The sequence below is a fragment of the Scophthalmus maximus genome, chromosome 2, assembly GCF_022379125.1.
Source record: "Scophthalmus maximus strain ysfricsl-2021 chromosome 2, ASM2237912v1, whole genome shotgun sequence".
NCBI classification, from domain to species: Eukaryota; Metazoa; Chordata; class Actinopteri; order Pleuronectiformes; family Scophthalmidae; genus Scophthalmus; species Scophthalmus maximus.
The window spans coordinates 30389687-30412500 of record NC_061516.1 but is presented as its reverse complement, the minus strand read 5'-3'; the positions used below and the strand labels follow the sequence as shown (position 1 = coordinate 30412500).

The window sequence follows — 22814 nt, the reverse complement described above, 5'->3', positions numbered from 1 at the left end:
CTTATGCAAGAAAGTAAAAAACTGTCTTCTGTGTTTGCTGGGGAAAAAAAGCATAACTGTGTTCCAGGCGCGGGCCCCTCCTCCATATTTATCCACTCTCGTACTCTTTTCCCCTTTAACCTGGCAGTAGTGCGCTGTTGCATAAACAATGGTCTGGGCAGCCACCTTTGGGCTATTGTAGCCTTCCACGGGCCTGAACTCTGGCCAAAAGGATGTTGTTGCAGGAGACCGCGCCACAGCCAAACAAACGAGCCAACCAGAGGCCTCCGTTTCCAGGAGGCGAGTGCTCGCTGGACGGCACCCAAAGATAGTGGTGTTTGACGGCGCTTGGATCACGTCAAGCAACTTGACTTTGAAATTCAAACAGAGAGCCGAGATTTGGCCGGGGCCTGCGGAGTGGCGCGTCCCCCTTTCAAATGTCACAACTTCAAATGAAACTCGAGTCACATCTTGGACCGGGGATGAAGAGCGCGTATGTGTGTACGTGGGTGTGTGTTCCTGTGTGATTTGACATGCTCCCCGTGTTTAGTATTCATAATGAGGTGTTGCAAAATGCATGCTCTCTGCATATCTCGCTCGACTCACCCGCCACCTGTATAAACAACAGGGGTATTGCGAAACAGTCCCAGGGAAAGGCTCTTCCCGGGCTTGTTGTCGGAATGAGGTCAGCGAACACCGCTCTTTCCTCACTCGTTTCCCTCATTTTCTCACCGTCTCCCTCGGCTCACCCTCTCAGTTGTACTCTTAGAGCACGGGAGGAACAAGGCCAGCAGATCGGAGCTATTTCCACTTACAAACAACCACTAGATAATGTTTTTCTTAGTAATTTCTAGATCTTTTACTTGTCAATCCAGGATTAATTTTCAGGTTTAGAGTCAGGATAATTTTTTGTAACGTGTTGAATCCCATGTTCAGGAAACTGATCTGAAACTGACCTATGATATTTCAAGTAACAGGCTGATTTTGCTGAGCATTATTGCAGTTACCTCAGCGATCAGAACTTTGGGGGCTTTGGGGAATCCTGGAGCACTGTTGGATCCACTTGTGTATTTTCTTTGCTTGGTAACAGGGACGGGAAGTTGGCTCTGTCTGAATTCACACATTATGACATCATTTGACCCCATCGCTGATCATTTTTACCCAAAAGGACGCTCAGAGACGAAAGATGAGTGCGCATGTATCGTATGCTCGGCAGTCGAGGAAGCAGCTAAATCGCGCCCCCCCGGCAAAAAAACGCTGTGCTCCCAGAGGCACCGCTGGCGGAGCGCTGCCGTGTCTGGAACACTGTAACAGGATCTCCAGAGAGGAGCACAAAATGGGCGCTTTGTGTCCAAGATTTGTCCAGACAAAACCAGATAAGGAAACCCAACAAGGGTGAGCCGAAGGAGCTGCCTCTGCGACTTGAGCAAATAACCTTTAATCTAGGTCACGCAGCCAGATAGGGCCAGCCGCAGCCGCAGCAGCGGTAGCCTCATTACCAGCAACCGGCATTAGTGGTGACGCAAACGATAAAGGGGAGGTTGAAAAAATGTGGGGGGGGGGGGGGGGGGGGGGGCTCTTGGTGTTAATGGAAGGCTAGCCGTAATGATTAGTGAACTTTTGGTTGAAGGTCTGGGTTTGATTCCTCATGAGGTCATGCTCGCTAAAGTATCCCTTGGGAAAGAAGCCTTTCTCAGCCTGCACCCAACCAGTGGATGGGGAAAAAAGCAGTTTTGAATATTTGGAAGACTTTTTGTAGAAAACAGAAGTTTTTTTGCTGCTTGTTTTATTTCCAGATCACCTGAAACCCCCCGCTGGTACAATTGAACAAGGACTATTTGGTCGATTCCATACTCCGATTGCAGCGGAGACTCCGATGGAGCCCAATTCTCATGTTAGTCATAACAAGGCCCACCACGCACGCCTCCCCATAACTGTGGCCAGCTCCTGGGGCTGTGTCGGTCTCCCTCTGCCCGCATCTCCCTGCACGTCCCAAAACCATCAATGGGAGGGTGGGTTGGGGGGGGACCAGCTACATGGACCATATGTGTCGGCAGACCACAAAATGCTGAAGCCAGTACTTGGCCCATTCTCGTGAAAATTGAAAGCAGGAGCCAGTAACGGCAGCAGCAATAGCTAGTTTTGGCTGCGTGCATGGGGGCAGCGCAAGGAAAGCCCGGTCAGATGGTAGTGCTCACGCTGACTTGTTGACGGCAGCAGGCTGCAGACGGCTGATGTCTTGTTGTCATAGCGCCGGCTCCTCCTCTCATGACCTCCTGAGTGATGACGCTCATCTGCCCCCTCTCTCCTTTTTTTTTCAAGTATGTTAATGCATGTGTATGCGGTTACAGGGTGCCTCGTATGGGCTAACCGATCCCAGCCAATGCTGCCATTTGCATGCTGTAATATTATTTGATAATTCGGAAGCAAAATTCCCTTAAAAATCCTGTGTTATTATTCATGAAGAATAAACATCTAATTTTAATTATGTTCTTCATGAAAGGCTTTTCTGTTAAACCCAGGCCCGACTGTTCAGTCAGTACCCCCCCCCCCCCCCCCCCCGTGAGTCCAACTACACATGGAAGCTGAGCAGATGTAAGATTGCACTACATGAGCTGAAAACATGTATTTGGGCGACACTGTCTCCTGTTCATATAATATATTAATGACGAAACATTTGTCCTGCCGCCGTGTCATTGTGAGCTGCAACACTACTCTTGCTCCTGGCACCATACGAACAGTATCCCCTTTTGGCGTTTGTTCGCTGCACACAGTATCCAGCTTCTCCTAAAACGTCATGCTGCCATATGTCTGCGGAAGGAACCACACGCATTAGTTCAGGGTATTGTGTTACATGCGGCATACGTCATGCATTGTGATTGCTGGTAATTGATGTGCGAGACACGGGGATTTTAGGGACATTTTGCCAAGTTTACTATTTCATGTGAATCATACTGTACTTCAGGTCGTAGGTTGATTTACTTTTACTCTCATGGGGTCTGTTTTTGGTTGCTGCGCTGGCTATTAGTGTGCGAAAGTGTGTTTGACAGTGTTTGTCTTCCGTGCTCAACTGAATTCCTTTCAGCTGTCCGCGGTGGCTCGCTCACTTAACTCGGCCCGTCCGGTGCCAGTGCCACGGGGTGTAGGTGTCGTCTCCCGGCAAAAAAGGGAACGTTAACTGGCAAAACACACCCAACCGAACCCACCGGTGCCCTCAAAGGTGGGATCCCATTCTGTCGTATTTGGCGTTTTTGTAATCTTTTTTTTTTTTAAGGTATTTTTCTTTTGGCCGGACGGCGGGTGTTGGTCGGATAAGGGCCCACGGAGAAGACTTATCTTCAAGCGCGCGTCTGTCATCTGCTGCGGCAGACAGAGTGCTCTTTCATTCGCTCCAGTGAAAGAGGGTTCACAGAGATTTAAGGGCCAGCATTGTTTGTGCTCTGCGATGCTTAATCACTTTTGATTGGACACCATATTAAAACTTGGGCTCCAGACATGAGAGAGAGAGAGAGAGAGAGAGAGAGAGAGAGAGAGAGAGACAGAGAGAGAGAGAGAGAGAGAGAGAGAGAGAGACCGTCTTCTACAAAAAGGGGGCGACGAGGCCCCTCGGGGCGGGTGACGGGGACAAAGGCGCACCGATAGAGGAGATGAGGACAGATGAGAGTGGAGGTCCTCAGCAGAGTAAAAGTTAATACCGAAGTTACTTCTTTAATCAAATCATCTGTTGTTGTCCTCCTAACTTAAAAAAAAGCCCATTGTAGTCTATAAAAACCCAACATTTTGTTATCTTCCCATGAGCTCAAGGAATAAGATGGCGGCTTATTCCTAAAGCACTTCACCTTCTCACATACACCCCCCCCCACACACACACACACACACACTCCGTTTCACTGCGGCACTGATTACACACAGTGTTTACATATTCCATAGAGCACAGTGACAGAGATAAACCTCTCCCGATGCTTATCCCCTGGCCACAATGTGGAAACCACTAAGATATAATGTAAACCAAACGCCGCAGCTGCCCTTTCATGTCTCAAGTGCCAGTTCTGCGTGCCGAGCGAGAATTTTGTGAGCGCGGCTTTAAGTGGAATTGGTTAAATTGGAGTTAAAACCATCACACGTCCCCCCCCCCCCCCCTTCTCTTAACGAATGAGCGTAGTTTTCTTGTCTTTTCACACGGAAATACGAGCATGGAAGTACTTAAAAGTACTTAAAAGCTCTGGATTCACCACTGTTAATTTTGTTTATTTAAATTATAATACATACACTTTAACCAGCTGGTCTCTCTCGATAACTAGTTCTGTAAAGTTTAAGTAGCTTGCTCTGCTGAAGACGAGTATTTGACACACACGTGGCTCTGGAGTTTCGAGAGTGAATATTTGTGGCGAGGGATTTGCGATATTTGATAAGATATGTGATTAATGAGCCACACATCAGCAAAAGAGGAGAGTGTTCCCCCATGAAGTAGGTTGTGGGGATTATACAGGGGGCTCCGCTTGGAGGACGTCTTGGCATTAATTGGCCCGTCTCTCCTGTGGCTGCAAGTGCCGCTGTCACTTTCCCCAGCACGCTGCGGTTCGTGCATGTTATCACTCTTGAGGTCCTGTGCAGTAAATGTGTCGCGGGGAAATTGCGCTGGTCTAAAAATATACTCTCTCGCATGTGCATTTCCCATCGTCTCACATTTGGGGTTGCCAAGAATGAGATCCGAGCGCTGAAATCGCCAAGGCACTGAAATGTTTCGAGGGGCTGCTCCCATGTTTTTTCCCTCGGAGGACCACATTTGGCTCCCTTCAGCCAATTCAGGTTAAACATTTTGCAAGTTGCTCTGCATTGATATGAACACACGCCGAGCAGTTGGTGGTCTATAGGTTCTTCACCAGTCCTCACACGGCACCCACACCACACCCTTGTTTTATGAAGTGCCGGTTAGAGCGAGCGATTGCCACAGGACTACTGCTCAGTATACATAACCCACTATCGGGACACTGCACACACACACACACACACACACACACACACACACACACTGTCATACTCTTAAAGCTGTGTTTACCAAACACGCTGTGCTACAGTTGCCAAGGTTGACAAAGGGAAATGAGGTTGCCGTCTTCATTAATTGAGGAGTGCTCCGTCGAGTTGAGCCGGTTTTGTAATGTACCTCAGATACTCTTTGCTGGAACAACTCCATGGCCAAATGACTCTATAAAAGAAAGAAAAAAAGTCTTTCATTGTGCCAAATGCTTAAACTTCAGTAATTTCCTATCAACAAACGTGGGAAGGAGCTTTAGTCAGTGTAACTATGTGGACGTGGTCCTCTCAGCTTTGACAGACTTGTTTTCTCTCTGCGCGGCTCCGGGCTCCAAGTTGCCTCCATAAATCTAAAACTAATCCACTCATCCCTCTTAATTTGTTTGCCCGCTTTACGTCCATGAAGATATTCTCCAGTGACATCTAAGCCATCACACTGACAACCCCAAGTGGCTTCTAATACTCTCGACTGATTCCCTTCTATGGCTGCTTTGAAGCTCCCTTTATTACGTTCCACGGGGCGACCCCCCCCACGGCCCTCCTCTCCTCCTCTTGTTTACGAAAGCGGCTCGATCAGGCCGCCGCGTGCTTCGCAGTCGAACTTGCAGTCTGCTGCTCGGCCACTTGGGCAAAGCTGAGGCCTACTTTAATCAGGACATGAGAATGACCCACTTCCTCTTATGCTAATTTGTTTTTATTTTTTGAAAATGAGTCGAGATCGGCTGTAAGAGAGATGTTTTTGCTCCCTTGTATAAGCTCATATGAAAGCGATATCCGCGCATTGAAGTAGGCTATGTAGACATAATTCCTCCACGTGTGATAGCACCGAGTCGCTTTGCTTTGCTGGGCTGTTTGCATGGTAGCAGGCCTAATCTGTTGTAAAGCAGAGAAGTGGCCCTTTTACGAGGTGCTAACGGCCTCCTAATTCTTGGGGAAAGGCAAGTGACCACTTCATTCAGCCAAGCATTTACCACGTACTGCCCTTTGACCCCTTTCCTGACATGTTGATTACACGATATTAAATGCCGCGCACTATCACACGTGCAATTCCTGTGCATTGGAACGCATCATATAATAATAATGAGCATGGACAAATTATAATAACAACTTTATAATCAAATAAGAATTAGTCTTTTGTGGGTTTTACTTTTTACGGTTATACTGTATATTGTTCGTGTCAGAAGAGGATCTAATATGTTGTTGAAGCTGCAACATGGTGATAAAGAAAAATGTCTCTCCCGAACCCACAAAACATTTTTTAGACATAATGGAATGCTACCAATTAACGTTAAACTCAAAACTCTATACGTTATGCATCAGCACCTCTCTGGAACGACAAAAAAAAAATCTGGTCAATGTTTTCGAGGTAAGTCGTATTTATTGCAGCTTTGTTCTAGATGACTTTATATTGCATTGTGCCGGTGTTGTGAGTGTGCCACTTTTCCTTGCGTGCATGTGTCACATCAAAAGCTTGTATATCCCAACTAGCCATATCATTCAATTAGCCAACAGCCGGCGCTCCCCTCTCTCCAGCGAGCCTCTTTACTGGGCCTTGTTGTCTTTATGGCTTCCTCTGGCGAAAACGTGCGTAAATAGCGGCGGATAAAACGAGAGGTGATTTAGTGGCCTCGTCACAATGCGCCCCGCTCCGGCGGCCGCTTCCTACCTTTGTGTGGTCGAGGGCTCAGGGGTGCGGCAGCGGATAAGCGGCCCGGGTCCCGGCAGGCTCCGAGCAGGGAAGGAAACCTGGTGTCAAAGGTGAACGCTTGCCGCTCCTGTTATCCGAGTAACAGACACTTGCGCAGTGTCAGTCTCAGTGGCAGTCAGCGACTAAATGTGTTGTTGAGACACCAGTGACTAGTCGAAAATGTTTCATGTTTCTTTTGTCACGCGGGTTTAATTATTTCACGTTTTTCACCGATAAACTGGAAAGAAACATCTAATTCCCCGAAGTGAAAGCAGCAACACAGACTGTGTGCAGTGGAAAGCTTGTTGCGTGTGGACCGCTGCTGCAGGGTTTCTTTCTGCTGCTCCGCTCCGCACAGGCCTCTCCTGTAACCTTGAGAAAAAGCCCGCGCAGGCCCCAAGTTCAACGAGTGCATGAGGCATATTTTCGCTGAGCGTGCTTGGACCGCCCCGCTAAACCCCTCGACCCCCCACCCCTCCCTCCTCGCCATACATCCAGCTTTTTTTTTCCCCCTCCTCCCCTCCTCCTAAAGATGACTCCCTGTAGGCCTCGCCTTTCACTGCGCCTGCAAAGGAAATACATTATGTGTAAAAAGAATTCCATATGGTGTCATACGATCTGCGTAATTCTCTCACAATTGATAGAAAAAGTCAACTCTTATGCACAATTCTGTCTTTGTGAAAGGTACTGTAGCCCCTGTACCGCCCTGTTACACTAAATCAACATTTTCCCCACCCGTCACAAACAAGTTCATCTATGATACATTATACTGCAAAATGATAATCGCAGGGTCTACCTAAGTGCGTACACTGGACACTGGATGTGTTATTTAATTATCTCAGTTCAACCAGCTCAACAGGGAAACGCTGATTAGAAAACCAACCACCTCCTTCTTCCTGTGGCTGACTTCAGCTGTCGCAGGTTACAACTGAGGCCTCCTGCCTTGGCTGAGGTGGCGAGTCTGTGGCAGTCCTACTGGTAAGGCTGTTCCAGGTGAGCTCTGCCAAGTTCAAGTGGCTTGGACCAAGCCCTGCACCGCAAATGGGAAGTTTTCCTGCGGGGCTGCCAACCTCTGCGAAGAGCCGCGAACGTTTGCGAACCTGTTGTGCCGCCGCTGCCGGCGAAGAGATACGGGTTTTCTGCGTACACACTCACACAGGTCTTCAGGAAAAACACAAAACTTGGGAGAGATGTATATACTGTATGTAAATGATTGCCAGGACGGGGGGATTACAGAGTCCGCTCCGCTCCCTTTAGATATTCTTTTCCCAGTTCCCATGATGCAACACCGCGGCTTGTATCAGGAGATTATGTCTTTATGGCCGTTGGACAGAATCCTCAACTGTTTCCCGGTTGAACAATGTTGTCTGACATTTTGAATTGAATGAAATTGAGTGAAAATATAGATTTAGCGTAATGTGCTCGCTTGGTTATCAAAAAAAAGTCACCATTATTAATCATTTTTGGAGGGAAGAAAGGGTTGAGCACAGGGAAAGATCCCTTCGACGGATGGGGTTAGCTGGGGAGTGTGTTGGAGTTCTGACAATGGAAAAGCACTCGGAGGCAAACATCATCAGTGCATCTGACAACCATGTCATATTTCAGTTAACATTTGTCTGCCTGCGAGGCACCGCCGAGTGTTTATGAGAGGTAAAACGGAAAATCTGTGCAAGTGAGTGCGCACGTGTACCGTGTGTTTTCGCGCTGCTTGCTGCCTCGAACCAGCATCGGCGGCGGCGCCGGGGTTGAGCGGCCGTGACGAACGAGAGGACCCTTCCAGAAATATAAAACATAAACAGCACGGACTGCCAGGCTTTGCCTTCCTGAGCCGAGCCAGGCTGAACGGGACTCATCTCTCGGCCGCGTCCCCCTCGCAGCACTTACCGTACAACCCCGTTCGCCCTCCCACCACCCCCTGATCCCGGGGAACCAACGTTTGGCATCTCAGATAAAGTGAAAACAACACACGCTTGAAGGAGTGCAAAGCGCGGACTGTGGGAGCCGGCTGTGAAGCGGGCGTAAAGGCCCCTGCGGTGCGGCCCCGAGTGGACGAATCCTAGCCGGCTGAGGAAGTGGAGGAAGGAGTGCTGGGAGGGTTACGTGGGTTGGTGGAGGAGATGTGCGAGCGGCTTACAGGGCAAAGTGGGAAAAGGGGAATTCCTGTTCCTGAGCCGAAAAGTGATGGAAAAAGTGACTGCTAGCTCCTACTCACGCTGCTCCATGTCAAAACAGCCGAGTGCTGCCGTCATCTGTGCAAATATTTCAAGAGATTATGGTTCGGGAGCCTCGTGGGAAAGGCTGAAGCGGAGCGCTGAGGACGGCCCGACTTAAACTTGCTTTAACTTTGTCAGGGCGAGAATGTACTCAGAAAAAACAAACCAAAAACCTGCCACATGAGTCCAGATGACACACGTCTCTGTTCCATGTATAAGTCTCGCATTCGGCCAACAAATCCAGAAATAATTTCGAAACAAATGCCATTTACATTCTCGTCCAAAATAGCGAAGGAAGACCAGGCTTGCCTCGCCCGGGGGCACGGCGCGCCTGCTGCGCGTACAGTGTGTTCAGTGTTGCCAGAGTTTGCAGAATTTTTTTTTCTTCATATCTCCTACAATATAGACCCAAACCCTGAGAAGCTGCTGATAGAACATCTTCTGACCAAACGCCGTGGTCGCCTCCCTCGATGCCATGCCCCGCCGTAACACTGTTTATGACTCTCAACAAACAACAGAATCTGAAATTAATTTAGCGCCTCTCCTCTCCCCACTGTAAACTGGCGCTGTGCAGCCAAACCACATGTTGTTATTGCTGCAGTGGCAGAGGGGGCTGCCCCAGCAGGCCTTAGTAGCACAGAACAGATTTGCTCTGTTTTTTTGCCAGGAATGTGGAATAGAGCTCTCTCTCTCTCTCTCTCTCTCTCTCTCTCTCTCTCTCTCTCTCCCTCTCTCTCTCTCTCTCTCTCTCTCTCTCTCTCTCGCTTAGCGTGCACTTAAGGATGATTTATAAATCTTACACTTGTGGTGTGGCACAGGGAATTCTCCGTTAACCCTGAGAGATAAGATTTGCATTTTGATCTCCTGCAAGGCCCGAGATGTTTTGTCATGATTATACGGTGCTTTGCTGTGGTAAGTGACGGGCTGTTGACTGTATATCGAGTCTCTGGGTGTTTGTGTTGGGAGGTGCGCATGTGGGACCCGGCAAACCACAAAGAGCGGAGCCGGTTTGCACCTTCACCGCCGCGAGCCGCGTCTCCTGACAGTCGGGAGTGTCCGCGAGCTCCGCCGTCTCTGGGCGACTGCCAGCTCTCTGACCTTGTGGCGGTCACTTCCTCTTAAATTATGTGAGAACCTGTTTTATGATGCGTCCCCCCCCCCCCCATCGTCCCCCCCCACACACTCAAACCACTTCTCCACATCTGAATATGGCTCGCCGAATGTGCAGCAGTGACTCCAGGAGAACCACCAACACTTTTCTTAATAAGAGCGGTGCTTTCTAGTCAAATTACTCCTATAATTTCCCCTCGTTGCCCTAAAAGCTTTCCCTCCCTGGACTTGTGCCAGCGGAGAGACCCGAACCCCACTCCCTCAAGAAACCCTCTTGGCCCCGAGCCCCGATCCCCGCGGATGCTTTGATTTGGGCCACCTCCGACTGGGGGCCTCTGAAAGGCCTGTCTCCTGGCTCATTAACAGGAAAGGAGGGGTTTTACTGGCCATGCGGCCGGCAGCCGGCTTTAAAACCACCAACAAGCTCCTCTCCTACATATGAACAACTTGCACCCCTAAAGAGTTAAAACATCTTTCCATCGTTACTGCGCCGTTTGGGAGGAGAAAGGGTCAGAAAAGGGTGCGTGCGTTATTAGAACCCAAGGTCTCTTGAACACTGCCCCAGACATTGCCAGAAGGTACACGCCTCACCCGTGTGGTACTAGTAATATCTAATCCACATGTAGGCCAGCTCCAGTGCCGGTACAATACTGGAGTGTCAGCGCCTGTGAGAGAATGAATTTCAATTCAAATAGGAATCATCTGATCAAATAATGAGCAAACAAGACATTGGCCCTCTGCTACGGACAGACTTTGGTCCGTGCCGCGGAAGGATTGAGCTTTGATAGCCAGTCCTTCTCCCGTGATGCACTTCTCCCGTGGAATAACAGATTGGTAGAAATGATGATGCAGCAGCAGCAGCGGCACAGTAGCTTGGATAGTAAAGAAAGAAAGCTACAAGAGCGTGTTCTTTTTGCACCTGCTGCCTCATTCCCTGCTGGAGTTGTAATGGCAAAAATAAACTGGCTCGACATCTGTTGGCAATGTCAGTAGTCTGTTTTTATGCTTGTAATGACACATTAAACTCTGTGGTTGATTCTCCCCCTCTTCTCCGCCCTGTGTCCCGTTCCAGGCGAGCGGTGCCAGCAGAAATCGTCTGAATGAGTGCACGCTTTGTTTTCTTTGTCTGTGTTGGGCCAAGATCTGGTCTTAGATGTGGTGGCATTCTATGATCGGATAATTCCTTCCACGTCCCCAGTTTAAGGTGTGTGTGTGTGTGTGTGTTGCGTGTGTTTTGCCACTGCTCACTTGGCAGAGCTCAGTGAGTGCAAACAGTGGCAAGGGGTGGCAGGGATCCTCGGTGGCCTCTCGCCCAGCTGGAGGAGAGCCATTTTGCCCTGCGAGGGAGCACCCAGTCGCCCCGGCTTGGCCCGCCGCTCTCATCCAGTGGGAACTCCTCTTGGCCGAGGCCTGACGCCGTCGTAAGCGCTGACAATCACTGACACATCACTGGCAGACGACTCGCAGACACAACACGACACAGGCCAGAGTCAAAATGAAGTGGCCTTTTGCCTTTGCAGCTGAGGTCAGAGGAGACTGAAGTTGTGAAAAGTATTCTCATCCGTTAAAGTCAAATGACTTTATGAGAGCTGTGTTGTTTTTCGCTCGCTCTTTTCTCATTTTTGATTTTCTTTTTTAAAAGAATTTTCACACGAATCTCTTTTGAATCCAATGTGGTTTCACAGATGTACAAATTGATTTTCACTGTAATTTCGTATTTGAATTTTGCCTTAGTTTGCTTTAGGGCTAAGGCGGTCGGGGTCTGAGCGTCCCTGGCCTGAGATAAACACGTAGGTGCCGCTGCAATCGAGAACCGCGCTCCCTTATCAGCGTGGACCAGAGCGCCATTAAATACATTTAATAAAAGCATAAACGCATACGCTTGCGCCAGCTGCGTGTCAGATGATTTTCAGAAAAAGTCAGTTTGAAAACCAAACAATGCAGTGTTTCTTGTTTGTGTGTGTGTGTGTGTGTGTGTGTGTGTGTGTAAGTTAAAAGACAATTGGTGGCTAAAAGCAGTTGCTAGTATCACCACCAGGCTGTCCCTGAACTATGATCCTCGGGCCAACTTGTCTCTCTCTCGGGAGAGTGGGGAAATTCCCAGACCCCCCCCCCCCCTCCCTCTGGACCAGTCGAGACGTGCAGGTTTGAACCCTCTTTCTGTGTTCCTGGCCTCCCATGCCCGTTGCCACTCAAGCAGCAGGGGTCCGGTGCATTTGTCTCATAATTATCCGAGTGGACGGGGGGGGCGGGGGGGTTCTGAAGATGAAAGGGGCGAATCACAGAGCTCCTCTGTCAAAGGTCTGTCTGCCTGACTGGGGGGTTTTGGATCCATCTCCCTTGTCCTCTCCCTTTCGCGGCATCCACCGCCCCCCCACCACCTCGACTCCCATCACACACAACACAGTCTTACTTTTCCTCAAGAGCTGCCTCCACAGAGCATAATCGCCGACAGTGAACGCTCGTGCACAGCCCCCCCCCCCCCACCCGACCAGCTACCCCGCTGATTCATTCACAACTACAAAACTGCAGAAATGCCCCCCACCCTCACATCCTGAAAGACTTCAGACTCTCTTCTCCCCCCCACCCCACATGCTCCGCCCACCGGCCCGTCGGCTAGCCGCCCACCTCACCCGCTTGCCCCCCGCCCCCCCCAGCCTCATCCGCCTCCTCTTTTCTCCTCTCCACCCTCCCCGCCACCACCACCTTTCTCCTTCTTCTCCTCTTAACTACTGGCTAGGAGTTAATGGACTGTTTTGGCTGGTCTCCAGACGGTGAGTGTCACCTCATTAGCCTATAGCGGCTCGCTCCCAGACTGCTCCGTGTGCGTGCGTGCGTGCGTGTGTGTGTGTGTGTGTGTGTGTAGGAGGAGGACTACAACGACGGAATGCCATTGGTCTGCCCCCCCCAACCCTCCCACCCCACACCCCCTTCCCCTCTCCCCTTCCCACCACTACAATGAATGAGAAAACACGCATGCATAATGAAATCTATAGTCTCGTCCTCACTCCGCCCTCCCTTCCCTCCTTCCGCCACAGCCGTGCCTCAACAAAAAAAACTGTCCTGCTTGGAAGTTTGCCACCATGGTTTAAAAAAAAAAAAAGAAAAAGAAAAAGTGTCTTCGATCGAAAGAGAGATGTGGCCAACCTTCCACCCCTCGCATGGACCTTTTCTTTTCTATCCCAGCTCGCCGAATGGCAGGGTGGCAACAGCGGGCGAATGTAAATGCCACCCGGCCCTGCCAGTCAATTACGCCGCAACAAAGCTAATTGTTTGTTTGGCGCATACCAGAAAGATGCCAGGGGTTGGCCATTGACGGGCCCATTGTTTCAGCGCAGATGCAAAGTTCCCTTTTCTCACAGGCCAGACGTGACGCTGATTAAACTTGTGAATGATGAGACTTCGTTTTGGAAAATCAGCTTATCCAGTGAGTGTGAACGATTTGAGGGCCTCATCTGAGAACTATTTTCACTATCAGTGAATCTGTCCATTCCTTTCTTCCCCCAATAAATGAATTAAATGTCTAGTCTTTACAATGTCGCAACACTGTTTTCTAGAACCCAAAGTGAAACCCTCAGATTTTGCCCCAAAATTTGCCAAAATGATAAATAAGACCATCAAAATTGTTACAAAGTGACGTCCGGTCGATTCGCTTATTGATGAGTTGATTCTTTCGGCTCACATGATTTTGAAATGATGTAGGGATATGTCTTAACAGTAGCACTTACCTCAATGGATGGCGCCTGGTGCCACGAAAGGAGATGAAAAAAGTTTGGGCAGCATCAAGCCGAGAGGGACAGAAAGAATGAAAAGGGGGGACACAGTAAAAGAAAAAGAAAAAAGGAATGTAAGAAAAAAGGAAAAGGCCGCATTGTGAGAAAAAAGGACAAACAGAGTGGGAGGAGGTGGAAACATTCAGTGGGCCGCTGTGTGCTGACTGGAGGCCGGCCTGGTCATTTTTCCACGGGATGGATGAGCCACCGCGTCGTGTGGTGCAGTTTGTCTGCAGCTCGGTCACCGACTGCAAGTGCAGCGCAGATCGGCTGGACGCGGGACGCCGCGTGTGTGCTTCCTTTTGTGCCCGAATGCATGTCTGTGTGAATTCGGTGTGTGTGTGTGTGTGTGTGTGTGTGTGTGTGCGTATGTGTGCACATGTAGCAGGAATACACAAAGTGTGTGGCTTTTAAGCCTTTGCGTTTACAGTACACATGCATGTAATCTGTGCCCAGGTCGCTTTATTTCACAAATTAAAAGGTGGGGAAGTTGAATTTCGACGGCTTAACCCTCATCTGCGTCTTTGATTTTGTGGCTGTGTCCCTTTGTGCTCGCCAGGTTCTTCCGTCTCCTCTCCCTGGCCGGTGTGGCTAATGATCCGTCAGGCCATTCAGGCCCTTGTTCCAGGCCCACTCGCCGCTGAATGTGCTCCCTCCCCGTCCACACTGTTTGGTGACCTCAATGAGGAGCCTGTTGTCCTCCCGGCTCGGTTAAAACGCTCTCCTCCTTTCACTGCCGTGAGAGTTTACGGAGGAGAAGGCACAGAGAGTCGGCGCAGAGAAAGAGGGCCCGCTCTTCACCGGGCATTAGTATGCACTGATTAGAAACAAACACACACTGATGATCCATGCATGCGCTCATGCACGCGCACACACACACACACACACCGCGGTGGCCGCAGTCATGTGCGTGTTCAGATGCACAAGCACAAAGAGAGATACAAGTGAGCTGGGTCACACACAGTCAACCACACACACACCCACACACACATACACTGTATGGCTTGTCATTGTTCTTGTCTGGGCTTGGATCCCACTTGATTCCATAAGTCTCAAAATCCTGACAGTCCTACTGTGTGTGTGAGTGTGTGAGTGTGTGTGTGTGTGTGTGTGTGTGTGTGTGTGTGTGTGTGTGTGTGTGTGTGTGTGTGTGTGTGTGTGTGTGTCTGTCCCCTCCTGCTCTATTGAACAAGTCTGTGGTGTCTGTCTTTGAGAAAAGAAGCAAAATGTCATTGTTCTCACAGACGTTTCAACTTTGCCCCCTCTCACTTTCTCCCAGGCTTTCTCTTATGTTCGTCTGAATGTGTGTGAGTGTGTGTGTGTGTGTGTGTGTGTGTGTGTGTGTGTGTGTATGTTTGTGTCTGTGTGTGTGCCTGTAACTCATCCTATTGTACCTGCATTCCCCGTCAGTGGCAGTCATTTGATAGGGCAGCTATCCGGATTACCAGGTGCCCCTTTAAGTCAATAAGACAAGTCAACTTGCCTTGTTCCAATTATAAGATTATCATTACAGTGTCTCACAGTGTATATGTAATAAATCCAACAATAATGCATGGGAAGGGGTTTCGAGGTTTATTTAATGCTCGGTTGTCACAAAAGTGACAGACCTACCAAATACATATAGCACTATAGTAAAACCAATAAGATCTACTCTGCATTTCCGTTTTTTGAATGAGTGCCTCGTCGAAGCTCATCTTCCGTTTGAGACAATGCCTTCCCAAGATGGCGTCCCATTTGACTGCAGCGCTCGTCTCCCCCTCACCCTCGGCGTCAGCATCACTCCGCTTTCGGCCAGGTCAGGTGCCAGCCCCTTTGCAGAATGCCATGCGTGAGTTCGGGGCGGGGGCGCTGCTGAGATGCCAGCATTTGGTGTGTGTGTGTGTGTGTGTGTGTGTGTGTGTGTGTGTGCAGGGAGGGTTCAGCGGTGGGGGGGGGGCATCGCCAGTTGGCAGGCTGGCACACAATGGCTGGCACGATAAGATCCTCCCTCTTCTGCGGGCAGATTTCCTCGCCCATATCTTTTGTTTGGCTTGTTTGGGTTGCGGCTCATCCTGATAAAGGCCACTTTGTTTAGACAACAAAGCGTGAGGGATGGAGGGAAGAGAGAGATAGAGAGACAAAGAGGTAGAAAGAGAGAGAGAGATGGGGGGGGGGCACAGTGGGGAGAGCGCCAACACAGAAAGAGAGTTAAAAGACGAAGATACGGCGGCGGAATCTAAAAATTACAAAGTAAAGACACAAGACGCACTTTCCACCAGATGAGACGATACTGTCACGGATACACACCGAACGGTGGATAAACGCAGAGGCGGGTATGAAAAGGTACAATGGGGAACAGATACCGTTGCAGGCGCTGGGACGGCGATAGGCAGATAGTGAGAGGGAAGAAAGAGATTTGGAGGAGTGAGCAGGTTCCGCCGGCTGCTGGAAGCCAGCCCAAGTAGTGTGAGGTCATCAGCAAAGCTGCGAATGATAGAAACCAGGAGCAGAGGAGGACATGGAACAAAGTACACGCACACGCACGCACACGCACGCACACATGGCACATGTACAGTCATTTATGCACACTGTCAAGACCTGCATGACCCTCTGCTGTACACACAAATACACACGCGCGCACGCACGCACTCGTATTTCGCCTGTGCACTTCCAACGAGGGACGAGCAGGAGTCTCCTGCAGCGGCGCGGGAAAGAAAAGCAGGAGGACACTGAGCAGAAATCTGCTCGGCCACATCAAATATTTACTCAGGAGCAGCTGTATTGTCGAAACATTACGCATCGGAGCTGCTCCGTAATTAGGTCGATATTTTCTGCCCCTCTCTCCCTCTCTCTCTGTTCCCCCACTGCTCCGGGAGTCCACCCCTCTCCAGCTCTCCTCCACACTGCCCTCCCCTCACCTCCCCAGGCTGCTGAAATGCGTCTTGGCTCGGGACCCATGCCTCTGGCAGCCAGAGTGTTATACATGTGCACAGAACCCCGCTCGGCATAAAATGGCTGCCAGACAGGCTTCTCCTCCTGAAATGTCGACAGCGGTATGCATCTGCAGGGTGTGCGTGTCGCGCGTGCGCACCGTGTGTGTGTGTGTGTGTGTGTGTGTGTGTGTGGGGAGGATATCTGTACATGTCTGCAAGTGTTGAGGCCTGGGAAACTTGCACCACCGCTGTCCGAAAAAAAAAGTTTCACAAACTACAGTGTGCGGCTGATTTAATCCGCACCGTGTATGCAAATGTGTGTTCCGCAGTTCGGTTCGGAACAGAATGGGTATCATGCCAAAAAAAATGAGTGGGTGGGTTAGGGAGAGTGTGTGTGAGTCTTTAAGTGATTATAAAATCCAGGCGAGAAATACACTTGGGCGCGGAGACGCCTCGCAAGCCTCTGAGAAACTTTCTTGCCGAGCCAGATTTCTGTTGCCATTACCCCTAATTGCCCTAATGGTTACTGTGGAATGATAAGTATCCCTCTGGACAAGAAGGTGTGAGATCTCATGGACACATCCCAAAAATCCACAAGCCCCTTTCTGCTACTTTTTTCCCTTTCTTTTTGTTGTTTTTGTTTTCGCTGAGTAACAGCAAGATAATCTGATTCATACGAAGTAGGGTTTCTTCCCCCGTTCTTCCCCTTCCTCCATGAGCCGGTTTGCTTATTTAAACAAGTGGCAGGGACGCTGGGTGCCAAGAAATGTTGTTTTTGGAAAAGGGCCGTGAGTGTGTGTACGTGCGTGTTTATTTGTATGTGTGTGTGTGTGTGTGTGTGTGTGTGTGTGTGTGTGTGTGTGTGTGTGTGTGTGTGTATGTGTGTGTGTGTGTGTGTGTGTGTGTGTGTGAGAGAGAGCGTGTGTGTGTGTGTGTGTGTGAGTGGTGTCTGGCTCAGTGATTGAGCCCTGCCAAGCCTCCACGGCCGCAACTGTTTATTTGTAGGTTACACTACTGTTTATTTGAAGACTATCAGATCGGCCGGGCCTCTGCACAGGACACCTTTGAGATAGAGATACCAGCACTCAGGATTCCGTACTGGCTTTTTTCCCCCAAATAGAATTCAGTGTCAATTCATCGGTACTCAAATTCAACTTTTTATAATCCAGGGTTATCTATTTTTTGTAACTTTTGTTTGAATACCTGTTGAGTTAAGTAGATGAAAAGAGCAAACACAAACACACACACACCTTTACACTGCGTTCTAAATAATAAATTACACTGGAAAGAGAAGAAGAAAAAGAGGAAGAAGCACGAAGAAAGATGCACCTAAGCAGCCCTTCTTGGGTCAAAGGTCAAATGTAATGCAATAGGGGCGGTGTTTCCAGGGCTGGTGCAGGCCTGGCAGATGCTCCATATGCTCGCATCCCACCTTGAGTCATCCAGGTGGTCTCTCCTGGTGCTACAGTGGGGGCCTCATGCTGGAAGATGCTTCCTGGGATCTCTAATTGCCACGACCATCTGCTTCTTTTTGTCATGGCTGCCTGTTCAGCCCTTGTGGAAGAAGAAGAAGAAGAAGAAGAAGAAGAAAAGAAAAAAACAACACCATTGATTTGATCCTCCCCTTGCTACCTTTTCATTGACTACCTCCTCTTCACTCGCCCCCACCCTCCCTTTCCGTTTCTTTCCCTCTCAGCAGTTCTCAGGGAGCAAGCCTGGAGTTGGCAGTCATAACTAGACTGATGGATGACTCTCAAAGTGGCATGGGGGTGGAGTCGGGGGGGGGGGAGAAGACAGGGAGACAAGGCCGCTGAGCTCCTTGCAATCACTCTGTGGACATGTGCTGTGCCAAATCCACACAAACCTCTGCTCGCCCACAAAAGCTGCTTTACAGACTCGCACAGTGTGTGTGTGTGTGTGTGTGTGTGTGTGTGTGTGTAGTGGGCAGGAGTGAGGAACCTTTTTTCCTATCGAGGGCCATTTAAATTTTTATAACATCCTCTGAGGGCCATACCAAATTACCGAACGCATATATCACACTAACCTATGTCGTGCGATGGCTGGAGCTCTTTGGAGAGGCGTCTGATGTCAGATGGTGATGATGATGATGCTGCTGCTCGCAGCCGGTTTTCTCGGCTCGGGAAAGGAGGAGTTTTGCTCACTCTCTGGCACGGTCAGATGACCTTTGTTTTCATCGCAGAGTGACTATACTTTGGGGTTTTTCGCTCCGCTGCTATAATAAAACGAGCGATTTGAAGATTCAGGTGAACAGAGATCCACTGAAACATGAAAAAAAGCCACGAGTTGAGCTTTTACTTTTTTAGGAAGCAGAACAGAGATGTATTGTTGGACCATAACTTGTACATTTTCTAGGGCTAAGCCCCCTGAAAAGAGGGGATTTTTTTTCTTCTTCTTAACGTATGGTCCCATTCCCTCCCTACTTTGTCATTGTTGAGCTTCGGCCAAGAACATTCTGTTTTTGCAGCGCTGTTTAATAGTCAAATTTAGTAGAGGGGGAACAAGAGCGAGAGGGAGAGAGACATAGAGGGAGAGCAAGAAAGGGATAAATCTTTCAACTTTTTTTCTTCTCTCTCTCTCTCTCTCTCTCTCTCTCTCTCTTCCACCTCCCCCCCTCTTCCTCCGCTCAGTCCTCTCTTCCCTTCTCTCCGTTTGCCTGTGTAATGCAGCTCATGAGAGCTGAGGCAGGAACTTGGGTGTTGTTGCAAGACAAGGGTATCTGAGTTCACTGTTTCCAGCTCCTTGTCCCGGCTCTCTCTCTCTCTCTCTCTCTCTCTCTCTCTCTCTCTCTCTCTCCTCTCTCTCTCGCTCTCGGCTTGGGCCGGTTCGAATCGGTACGGGGGTCGATGCAGATGCTGCGGCAGTGGTTCGGGGCCACTCCTTTATTTTCGTGTCTTCACAACATTTGACGTGGATTCTGTTAATTGTGATGCTTCACAAACTTCCGTGTTGCACGGTGTCAAAGTAAAAAAAAAAGAAGAAAAAGAAAGAGGCCCCTGTGCCTGTCAGTGATGAACAAGAGCAGGGGCTGTTGAGCGCTGATAGATGCCCCTCCCAGCGGGGCTCGGAGGTAAAAGACGTCAATCCGGGCCATCTCATACCAAAGCCTGTGCGCCGAAGCCGGTGGAAAGAATTCCACTCATGTTTCCTTGTGCCTTCCCGCCCCTCCTGTCCTCACTCTACATTTTGTTCAGCGCTCGTACCTTGCACAGCAGGACTGAACACATTCTGTACCCTCCCAACACTCCCTCGGCCCTTTGAAAAATTACCTCGAGGTCTGCCGGTAAAAAAAACAACCTTTTCGGCGTTCCTGTGTCAGACGCAGAGCTTTTTCTTCACTTTGCCCAACCCCCCCGCCCCCACATTCATGATAATGCCGTTCAGACACAGAGCTGTCCTGTTTAATGTACAGTGGGGTCTGCTCTCTGTGACTTTGTAGATAAGGAAAAAAAGATTTAGTCATCCCGGAAGGAATTCTAAGGGAAAATATCCTCCCGAGTACTGAATTGCACTTTGTCCTCTTGTGCGTGTTGACATCAGTCATTTCTTTGTTTTAAGAGAATATTAGGAGGCAAACAGTGAATTTGAGTAGACAGATGCTATTAGATTAAGTCAAAGTTCACATTTGCTTGTGTTTCCTCACAAGGATAAGATTTTCTCACCCAGCCATGAGGTTATTTGCTGGAAACGATCAATGTTGACAAGAGAACCACGTTTTCAGGGCAAAGGTATGTTGTCCTCATGTTATACTAACCTGGCCCCTCCTCTCTCTTTCTCTCTCTCCATTTTTGTAGACTCGCAGCAGTCAGGAAGTCCCAGTAACAATGAGCAAGGCAAGAACCCTCTTCCAGGTATGCACAGTATCAGTCATCCTCCCTCCTCCCTCCTGTCACTGCCCTATTGTTCCCCTTGCAGCTCGCCCACTGTACAGCAAACTATGTGCAGCATAACACGCCCCATCTACATAGTGCTGATCTGATGTGAACTCAGTGACTTTGCAAAGTAGCAAAGCCTTTACTGTGACGAAAACAAGCCGCAGCCTGGTCGCGAGACCATGCGGTCTGCTGTCAAGTACGTCCTGTTGGGACAACGAAAACATGGAGCGTCCAGCTCCTGCTAATACTCCAGTTTTGAAACTGCATACAAGGTGGACCGTCAATACAAACTACATAAGGCTCAATTGACACATTTAGTGCAAAAGGTGTCAAATTAAAACTTGGAAGTTATTATCCAGCGTCTCCACGACATCCACTAGCCGAGGCCATAGGTTTTTTAAACTCTGCGTGGGCCGAGGAGGGATCAAATTTCATTGGGTCGTCAAATTTGAATTGTCATCATCCCAGTGGCGACATCAAACACGGTGTAAACGGTTACAGCAGATTGCAACTTTGGCTGGTGGCGGAGTGCATCAAGGTGAGCCAGTAGAGCGCTGACAGCGGCGCTGTTTCTCCCTAGCTGACCCGCGCGGTTGTCGTCACAATGTTGGTATGAAAATAGTTTGACAAGTGTAATTAGCTTTCTACCTCAAGAGCAGGTTCTGCAGATACGAGTGCCAAGGAAAACATGCCAGGGAGCCAATGACTCAGGCCCGCGAGGCCTCCGGCAGTGGCACAGTTCCCCGCAAAGGCCGTTGGCTCACAGGAGTCATTAGGCTTCGCTGGTACCTGTCAAGTTGCCTATCTTTCTGGCGCGGCCCCGAGTGCCCTCGGCATCGCATCAAAGCCGAGCCAGAGACGTTTGGGTGTCAGCAACCGACACACTTGACTGGCAGCCTCTCCGAGGTCTGGGCGGGTCGTACAGATGCACCTAATGCCTCAACATCGCAAAGTACATTATGATTATCATTTCATTTGTTCGACCTTAAAAAGAGTTTTCTGAAGACAGGAGAACCGAATGTGGCTGTGCTGGCACGACCTCGTCCCGCTCCCAGAGCCGCGCTTGATTCCAAGCGAGTCCCAAACTAGTTTATTTACACTGGCAACAGTGCAGCAATCACGCATTGTCAAAATAATCACTAACATCAGTACTACATTCAATGTCTCTGTTAGGTGATACTGTATCTTAGCACGATAGTGTCAATGTTGACAGTTGTTAAGTTTTACTCATTTGTAAGAGTATGGTTTGATCAGCTAGGCAGCGCCTCTGGTGCAGCGCAGGCTTCATTGGTTGCTCTCAGTAGCAGGAGTTTTGAGTTTGACTCACAGTCAAGTCTGTATGTCACTCCGTCATGTCTGTCTTTTATTGTACTGCACAGAAGGGTTTGGTCCACAGAAGAGGAAAGACATGAACAAAACAAACACATTTTCTCTTTTTTTAAATCTGCAGCAGTAAAATGTTCACCTTTTACTACTAAAGATTATGCCTTATTTCTTATTATACACAAACACATTTAGTCGATTACAGATTATCCTCCAGCTAAACCAATGTTATTAGTCATTTAACACCCGGAGAAATACATAACATAGAGGTAAATCCTCAACTCTTAATTTCATACTACACGCTTAAATTGTGTGTCTATTGGAAAATTTGTTGCACTAATGATCAAGTTCATGATTATTGCATGTCTGATAATGATTTCCCGTATGTCCCCGTGTCCACAGTCTACTTGGAAGACAGCTTCATCAAGTCAGGAGTCTTCAGTGTTACAGAACTGGTGCGAGTGTCCAGAAGTAAGTGCATGGCTGTCATATTCCTATATTCAGTTGCACCCTGCACACCCACACAGGTGTTCTCCAGTGGTTCTTTCAGTTATCAGCGATCAGCCCCCGAGCTCAGGTGGAGGCTGGGTGGAGCTGCGCTGGGGGCTTCACACGAGGACACCAAAGTCCATGTACTGTACATAGAAAGACTGCTGAAGGGGTAGGTTTCCCTAATCTACCAGGTGCGACCAAAGTCCTTACAGGAGAGTGTCACCGCTCAGCAGCCGTCGTGGCAACGTCCCTTGGTTAGTTATTTCAGGCTCACACGACCAGGCTCCCGTCTAAATGAATGGGGAGAGAGCCACATGTGCCATGTCAATGGTCAAAGGGACATAAAAGCTGCATGTGGAGATTAACCAGTCAAATCGGAACAGAACCACTTAAAAAGT

The 22814-nt window shown here is 49.2% G+C and overlaps 1 protein-coding gene across 10 annotated transcripts in view; it reads left to right on the top strand.

The window, feature by feature from the left end:
* The window catches only part of LOC118300471 (nuclear factor 1 B-type-like), a 65389-nt gene that overhangs the window by 18533 nt on the left and 24042 nt on the right, over window positions 1-22814 (top strand). For 6 of the 10 annotated variants that reach the window (XM_035624894.2, XM_035624895.2, XM_035624899.2 and 3 more), the window contains 2 exons: window positions 20521-20577; window positions 22327-22395. The exons of 1 other annotated variant lie outside the window; for it this stretch is intronic. In XM_035624894.2, the coding sequence (XP_035480787.1) occupies window positions 20521-20577; window positions 22327-22395 (126 nt within the window). The remainder of the gene's footprint in view (window positions 1-20520; window positions 20578-22326; window positions 22396-22814) is intronic. 3 more of the 10 variants (XM_035624896.2, XM_035624897.2, XM_035624898.2) reach the window with 2 other exon arrangements.